At 45.1% G+C, this 8,897-nt stretch overlaps 1 protein-coding gene across 2 annotated transcripts in view; it reads right to left on the minus strand.

The window, feature by feature from the left end:
- Window positions 1–8,897, minus strand: part of Sgsm2 (small G protein signaling modulator 2) — a 34,000-nt gene that overhangs the window by 17,238 nt on the left and 7,865 nt on the right. For both annotated transcript variants that reach the window (XM_033762853.1, XM_010642128.2), the window contains exons 2-3: window positions 648–810; window positions 178–339 (exon numbers count right to left, since the gene is read on the minus strand). In XM_033762853.1, coding sequence (XP_033618744.1) covers window positions 178–339; window positions 648–810 — 325 coding nt within the window. The remainder of the gene's footprint in view (window positions 1–177; window positions 340–647; window positions 811–8,897) is intronic.

Below are 8,897 nucleotides of genomic sequence, written 5' to 3' on the forward strand. Positions count from 1 at the left end.
GGTCCATAGGATGGAGCTTTAGAATTGGATTCATGGTGTGGTCTATGCTTTTGGGGTGGTAAAAGGGAAGACAGAGGCATGCCTAGACTGTCTGGAATAGCCAAACATGTACAGGGTGGGGCTGAAGGCCTGTGCAGGTGGGTTGAGGGAGGGGCCAGTGGGGGATGGGGCAGTCACCTGCAGTTTTCCGTCAGGTACTGTACAACCCTGTCCAGAACTTTCTCGATGAGTGCTGTTCGTACCCATATATGTTTCAAGGCCTGTGGGCTAAGGGCTGGGGCCTTCCCACTGGCTGAGCCCTGTCTTCTCAGAGCCTCCTGGGTGGCTCCTGAGGTTTTCCTGCAAAGTAGGGGAAGGCTTCAGGAGTACAAATGTTCAGAGGTAAATTCTATGACAGGGGCACTGGAAGCAGGGACCAATGCCACAAGATGGGAGCCCAGAGATTCTCTGGGCTAGTGGAGGGAGGTGAAGGATAGAACCTTCAGTCTACAAGGGGCCAACTCCCGTCCTCAGACTGGCCCTTCACCCAAGAGGTCAGGTGAGACATGGACCAGGAAGCCAATCATCAAATAGGTTGTCTTGGGAAGGAGCAAATGCTAAGGGAAAGAGTTGAAGAGAGGGTTGGGAAGTATAGGAAGAGGGCTCACCTGCCCGCTACTTGTTGCTGCAGCTCTTGCACTATGTGGCAAATTTCCCCAGCCACAGGGCACGTCTTCCCCACCTTGGTGAAAAGGGCTGCCATCTTGTCACTCCGCAGGAAGCCAGCAGCACGGCGTTTCAGCTGATGCAGGAGGCAAGCTTCTACTGCACCTGGGCCACAAAGGAAAATAGCACCTGAGCCTGCGGAAGAGAGGGAGCCTCCCCTTTCCCATGACCGTGGAAAGGCCTTGGCAAGGGCAAACTATGACCTATGCTGGAAGTAGAGATAAATAGCCAAGGGATATACTCTGATCTCCTTTCAAACCTCCTCTGTTTCTCTGCCCTGGCCATGGTGGGCCTGTAAGAACTGTGACGTGTCAAGCATCCCTCTCCCTCACCTCTTAGCTGCAGCACCACCCCTTTAAGGCTCTGAGGACCAAAAATGCTGGCTGGGGTTGGCATGAATGGCTATACTTGACCACAAGGGCAAGAGGGACAGGACCTGCAAGACAGAGAGGTAGAAAGCATACAGCCCAGCAGCCCTCCTGGAGAGCATGGTGATGTGGTTGCTAAGGAACAGGCCTCCAGAGGAGCTGAAATATTGATGAAGCCACTACACAGATCAGTCCTGACGCAACCTCTGGATTATTGATGAACATAGCAGCTGAAAATGAGAGATTTCTCTTTTCTTTACTGGGAGGGGTTCCCTTCCATTCATTTTTTTAAGGACTGGACTTAATTTCTCTATTCTAGATCCTACTTACTGAAGGAGGCCCCATAGGCAAGAGCTTCATAGCAAAGGTAGGGAATTGTTGCTCTGGTATGTGCAGATTCTAAAAATACTAGTGTGTGTATGTGGGCAGTTGGGGTAGCCATTACTTAGGTCAGACTGAGTTGTGCTGGAGACAGGGAGCCAGAGACTCTGAACTTGGTGGCCTCTTGCTGCTTCTGGAAAACCTGGGTAAGTGACTTGATGCTTTCAACCTTAGTTTTAGCATCTGTGAAATGGGAAAGGCTTTTTATGACTGGGTGTGATGTCACAGGATAGAAGGCATGAAGCACCCTCTAAAGAGTCATCAGATCCACGTCAGTTCCTGACTCTTCACCCTGTCTGTTCAGACACTATCAGCCAATCTGTAAGTCTGATGTGGCAGGACAGGTGCCCCAGAGGAGGGTGGACATTCTGCTGTTTTAGAGGCATGCGGCTCTCTGGGGGGACCCCGTCCCGCGGGGAATAGGAGGTGAGAGCCGCCTCTTATTCATGGGTCATCAGAGGCCGATCCGATCTTGAATGTCTGTGGAGGAAATCTTTAAGAAGTTAGAGTACACGGCCCAAGTCTGGTTTCTGATCAAAGGCGCTTTATTGGCTCAGCAAAACGATTATATACTGTTATCCCAGGGGGAAGGTTCAGCAAGCTTACTGGACAGTTCAAACAAATCCTCTACCAATCACATGAGTCACTCAAGCATTTAACCATACAGCAATCAGTATTTTACCAAATGTGGGGAGGGGTAAGTGGGAAGGCATACATCAACAATTAACCCTATGCAATCTTTAACTTAACAATCTCTAGGGGCAAGCAGGACAAGGAAATACCACCGGCCTCCTGCTCCAGATCCCGTGACCCTGTGGTTAGCACAAAGGGCTATTTTTTCTGTAAGATTCCCTGTTTGCCCAGGGGCTAGACCTGCCATAAGTCACGTATGTAGTCTAGTGGGATTTTTCCACTGAGGCAAAGGCTAAGGTTGAGGGCAGTCATCTTATGCAGGCCCAAGCAGTCTCTCACAGAGGCAGTCACAAAAAGCTTCTTCTTTTTTTTTTTTTTTGGTACTGGGGATTGAACTCAGGACCTTGAACTTGCAAGACAGGTGGTAGAACCACTGAGCTAAATCCCTGGTCCTCTGCTGTTTTAGAAATGGGAGAACAGAAGCCATGTCAAATTTATTTTACTGGCACTTTTAGGACATGAAATCTGGACTTAGGGAATCAACACTAAAATAGACTTTCAATTAAGAACAACTGACAGACAGTCACTGATGTTCTATAAAGGAGTTCTGTTTGACCCTCTCTTGAATTGAAGTCAAGAAGGAAGAGGGGCCAGGCGTGGAGGTGGTGCATACCTATAATCCCAGCACTCAGGATGCTGAGGAAAGAGGATCACAGTGAGTTTGAGGCCAGCCTGGGCTACACTGATTTCAAGACTAGCCTGAACTATATAATGAGAACCTGTCTGAAAAAACAAAAAAACAAAAAATAAAAAAAGAGTCCCTAAGGCAGTGATGGCAAACCTTTTACAGCTCTCAGTCATACAAACAGTCTGCTGCAGTTTCGCCACCACTGCCCTGGGGCCATAGCCAGCTAGTTAAGAGTATCCTAGGGGAGGGAAAAAGACCTGTCTTTTCATTCACACCATACTCACACACATCTATGCATACATTTACGGAGACAGAGGTATCTACAGGTATCATTCATATATGGGGCATGTAGGGACATCTGTGGCTTAGGCAACTTCATTCTCCTCCCTCCCCATGATCAGTCTTTCTGGTCCCTACAGGTCTTGTGTGGCCCTGGAGTGCAGAGGTGACTTTCAAGTCCCAGTCTCTTGGTCCTGCGGCTGCTGCAGTTATAGGCCTATGCCTGGGGGAAAACAGTGATGATTTCCTGGGGCCACATTCCTTGTCTAGATGGGGAAAGAAGCCACAGTGAACACAGCCAAAGTGGCAGCAGGTGGTACCAAGTCCTTCAGGGAATCATGTGCCTTGGTGATGTGACTAATTGCAGAGATAATGAGTCATTAGCCTTCCCACCTTCTCCACGCAACTGCAAATGCAGCCAGGCTGGGAGTTGGGGAGTAGCCATCCTGTTGGGCCTCACCCACCCTGGCAGCCAGCCTCTCCTCATTGCCACAAGATTCTCTAGAGAGCAGAGGAGTTTCTTAGCAATCACTCAAGGAGGGAATGCTGAGGGAAGCCCAAACATCACAACCAGTCCCCTTGCTTACCCCACATGCCCTAAGTTCCTTCTGTGAAACACTGGGCAAGGTGCCAGGCTGCATCTGGGGGAGGAGAAATCCTCCTCACTTTTGACTTTCTTTTTTTTTTTGTACTGGGGATCAAACTCAGGTCCTTGTGCTTGTGAGGCAGGTGGTGGTTCACCCTTGACTTTCTAAGCAAAGCAAATGACCCTTTAGGCCAGGTGCTTTTGGCCTACTTCCATGAACTCTTTAGTGATTGCTGAAACCACAGTTCTATAGTTTCCACAGCAGAGTCTTCCATGAGAATCAGCAGGTCTGATGAAAATTGTTACCATGTTCTTTGTGTAGGCAAAATAATAATAATGATAGTGATAAGAGAATTATTTGTAGATGAGGATTTGTAGATGGGCTTCAGGGGTCCAAAGATACAATATCCTAAAATTGGGTGTCATTTAATGGAAATTTTTAGTGATCCAGAATACTTAGGTGAGTTTTATTTTTGTTTTTGTTTTTCCTGAAGAGGGGATCCATGGCTTTCAACTTCTAAAAGAGTTTACTTTACTTGAAGAATAACGCCTGGTCCAAAACTTTTATTTTTGTTCATTTGTTTTTGGTACTGGGGATCGAACTCGGGACGTTGCACTTGCAAGCAGGTGGCGGAACCACTGAGTTAAATCCATAGCCCTGTTTTTTTAAGATAAGGCTTCCCTTGAAGCCCAGGCTGGCCTCAAACTCTTGATCCTCCTGCCTCAGTTCCTTTTTTTCTTCTTTCCAATAAAAAAAGTCAATTTATATGAGGGTGGGCAAAGGGGAAATTGAGAGAGGTGGCAGACTCTGGTTGAGTAGGTAGTATTTGTTTTTTTGTTTTTTTTTGGTATTGGAGATCAAACTCAGTCCTTGTGCTTGAAAGGCAGGTGGTGGAACAACTGAGCTAAATTCCCAGCCCTAGTAGGTAGTATTTGAAAGGGAAATATTTCCTGCCTGTCTCTTGAATGCTGGGGCTATAGGCATGTATCACCATGCCCAGCTTCCTCTAACTTTTGGGTTGAACAGAAACCCAAATATTCCCACTGAAAAGTAATCCTCCTATTTCCTCTCTCCTCATTCAATAAACAGTGAATATCACACTCAGAATAGCCAGCAGAACTATCAAAATAAAGTCCAATCTTGTTCTGAGATATTTCCCAAGGAAGGCCTTTCACACACAGAATGGGGACTGTCAAGCACCTTCCCCCAGGAGGAAGTCCACATAAAGGCCTGACATAAGGCTCAGGGAACCTAGCAGAACACCTACTTCTTTCGGCCCCCATCCCCCACGGTGGTGGCCATGCAGGAGATGCTGAGCCCATCTCCCACTAACTTAGCTGTTTGGACCTGGATGCACCACAATGTGTAAACCCTGATGTCATCTTGCTTATTTTATATGAGAAAAATATGTGCTAACTAATAAAACCCAACATTTGTTGGGACAGAAAGCTTTGAGCAAATGAATCAAAACAGAAATGATGAATGTTACCATTAGGGATACCTAAAATATACCAATAAAATTTAAAATGTAAAAAAAAAAAAAAAAAAAAAAAAAAAAAAAAAAAAAAAAAAAAAAAAAAAAAAAAAAAAAAAGACATGACTCAATAAGCATGATCCTGTCACTGCCCATCCAGATCTTACTGTGGTCATCAGAATTCAGGACAGAAGCCGGGTGTGGTGGTGCATGTCTGTAATCCCAGAACTTGGGAGACTGAGGCAGGAGGATTGCTGTGAGTTTGAGACCAGCCTGGGCTACATAGTGAGTTCCAGGTCAGTCTCAACCACATAGTGAGACCCTGTCTCAAAAAACCAAAAAAACAAAACAAAAACAGAATTCAGGACAGATGAACCCAGCTACCTTCTCCACTGTACTCTGTCCCATTCCAACAAGAAGGCTCAGGGAACTGCAGCTCTGAGTGAGCCAGAGCATAACTAAATTTAACTCTAGCACTGTTCTGGGAGCGCCCAAAGATTTGATGTCATCTTCCCAGAGAAAGGTTAGGGACCATAGGCCCAGACTAGCCCCAGTCACCAGCCTCTGAAGTACCCCTCAAGTCCACTAAGTCATGGAGTTTATCAAATGCTACTTAGAGCTAGAGACCATAAATGCTAACAGAATCCTATAGGGCCCTACCCCACCATCTCAAACATTGACTTAACCACATAGGAGACACGGGGAAACAGGTGGAAGGGACATGGAAAGTTGCTAATCTGCAAGTACAACTCCTACAGAAACAATATAGTACTATCTACAATGTATTGATAACCTCTGATCCACCAACTCCTCTCTTGGAATCTTTCCTACAGATATAACTGCATGATTACTTATTTATAACAGCAAATGACTGGAAACAATCTACATGTCTATCAATAAGATCAGGTTAAGTAAATATGGAAGATCCCTACAGGAGAATGTTGTGCAACTCTGAAAAACATCAAGATGCTTTCTAGGAACTAACAATGGAAAGCTCTTCAAAAACAAGATGCACGAGGGGCAACCCACTTTCCGGTCTCCTTTCTGTCTCTTTTAGACAGAGTTTTCATTCCCTCAAAAATGTTTTCCACTCTTAATTTCTGTTGTTCGTAGAATTCATTCTGTGATTTTAGAGAACACAAATTTGTGTTTCGGATATCTAGCAGGTTTGGGAGTTACATCTCTTCCCCCTATATAATTTTGGAGGTCTTCCACTGAGATTCCTGGTTGGAGATGGAGGTGTTTGACTGAAAGACTATTCCATATTAAGATGAATATGGATTCAACTAGTAGAACAACCATGGTTGATAAGAAATAACAACCCCTCAGGCTAGGGATTTAGGTCAGTGGCTATGCCGCCTGTCTTGCAAGAGCAAAGTCCCAAGTTCAATCCCCAGGACCAAAGGTCGGGGGGAAGAATTATTCCTTGGTGCCTGGAGTAAAAAGTGAACAGTAATAACAACCTTTCTAATTGTGCTTTATACTTCAAAGTGCTTAATGTGCAGACAAAATTATAATAGTTAAGCTCACTGCTCCTACTGAAATATTTACATCATTGACCTCTTCTGGGTGCTCAATAACTACAGTTTGGAGACCAAAACTAGAAAGGTAACTAGGCCAAGACGTCTGCCAATATTTTGGCCCCAGCCCCTCAAGGTCTACAAGAGCCAGGAAACAAAGGAAACTTTCCTACAGGATCCTACATCTTTGATGCTGCCAAACTCCAGGCAGCCATACAAATGGAACCAATAATAAATGTGTTAGACTTCTTTTACTGGGATCCACCAGATTGACCTTGTAAATAGCTCATAACTACTAAACTATACAATCTGACTTCTATGTTGTATTCTGAAGTCCCCTGGACCTTCTCCTTATCCTCTTTGTGGGCTATATTCACAGCAATCCTGTTGACCTTATAATTTGGCCCATGCATTCTTAACTGTTTCTTTGCCTTTGTCTCCTCCAGACTTAAAAGCTATGCAGCTACCAAAATGACAATGTCTGGTGCCTATCAAAGGCCTTTCGATAGATCCTCTGTAGAGTAACTCTAACTGCTGATCACAACTATGACCCTCTTCAGCTGGAAGTAGCCAGAGCTGTCTCTGTCCTTTGCCTCCTCACAGCACACAGGACTATTTCTTCATACCGGGGAGTACTACAGATAAATAAGTTAATTAGATATCTTGTAGGCAGTTAGATTGGGCCACCCTCAAGTAGTCAGCCCTCAAGGAGCCAACACAGCAAGGAGCCAACATGGAGAACAATCAAGACACATTCACTGAAGGTCAGAACTATAAAAGGACAGAAACTACTATACCCTTGGGCATCCCCTGGGATAAACAGCAGAGATTGATATTCTAGGATAAGCCAAGGCCAGGAGCCATGCAAAGCTCCTCTCTGAACATTTTTTTTTTTTTTTTTTTTGGTACCAGGAATTGAACCAGGGTCCTTGCGCTAAGAACAACTGAGCTAAATCCCAGGCCCGAGACTGTTATTCTAAATAGGTATCAATCACCTGGGTGGTGGGGGGCCAAGGTCTTAACCCAGCCTTTCCAGGAAATATCCCTGACCCCCCACCCTTACTGAAAATCCTTGTATGCTTGCTACTTGACTTGCTCCCCCACTTGATCCCCACTTAATCAATACTACCTGGGTGACTGTACTTGTAATATTATTGGTTGGTCATGGTTTTGCTGCAACTCATGCCCACCTTGTAATTTTCCATTGGGTCCTATAGTTTTGTCCCACATTGTACCTGCCTCACCACATGGCTTGGCTGTATAAAACATCTTTGAAAAGCAGGGTGGGCAGACAACCCACTCTCTGGTCCCCCTTCTATCTCTCATAGAAGCTTTCTTTCCCTCAATACATTTTTCCTACTCTTAAAAAACAACAAACAAACAAAAAGCAAGATGCAGGAGAGTCCCATTGCATGGTACCTTTCAATTACAAAACAAAATTTACAATTAAAAAAAAATTTTGTTGGTGGTACTGGGGATTGAACACAGGCCCTTATGCTTGCAAGGCAGGCAGCAGAACCACTTAACCAAATCCCAGCCCTTGAATTAAACTTTTTAAAAATTAAAATTAATACATAAGGAACAAAAGTGGTGACCTGAGCCAGCTATGGTGGCACACATCTATAATCCTAGCACTTGGGGAACTGAGGCAGGAGGATCCCTGTGAACTGGAGGCCAGTTTGGGCCACACAGTGAGTGAAAGCCAGCCTCGACTACACAGCAAGCTCATGTCTCAAAGGGGGGGAAAAAAAGCAACCAGTGTAATAACAGGAGGGAAGTGGGCAAGTGGGATGGGAAGCTGGGTGTGGTGGTGGTGCATATCTGTAATTGCCCAGCATGGGCTATTTATTTATTGGTACCGGAGATCAAACTGGGGTCCTTGCACTTACAAGGCAGGTGCAAAACCACTGAGCTAAATCTCTGGCCCAGCATGAGCAATTTAGCAAGACCCTATCTCAAAAAATAAATTTGCAAAGGCACTGGGCTCAATTCCCAGTATCACTGCACACACTCACAAAGAAAGAAAAGAGGGCAGGGGATGTAGCTCACTGGTACCACGCCTACCTCGAAAGCACAAGGTCCTGAGTTACTTTTCTTTTCTTTTCTTTCTTTCTTTCTTTTTTTGTACCAGGGATCGAACTTGGGTCCTTGTGCTTGTGAGGCAGACGCCAGAACCCCTGAGCTAAATCCCTGGCCCAAGGTCCTGAGTTAGTTTCCTGGTACAAAAAAAAAAAAAAAAAAAAAAGAAAAAAAAAAGACTTT

The sequence above is a fragment of the Fukomys damarensis genome, unplaced genomic scaffold (genome assembly GCF_012274545.1).
Source record: "Fukomys damarensis isolate Sample0158 unplaced genomic scaffold, DMR_v1.0_HiC HiC_scaffold_13, whole genome shotgun sequence".
In the NCBI taxonomy this organism is placed as follows: domain Eukaryota; kingdom Metazoa; phylum Chordata; class Mammalia; order Rodentia; family Bathyergidae; genus Fukomys; species Fukomys damarensis.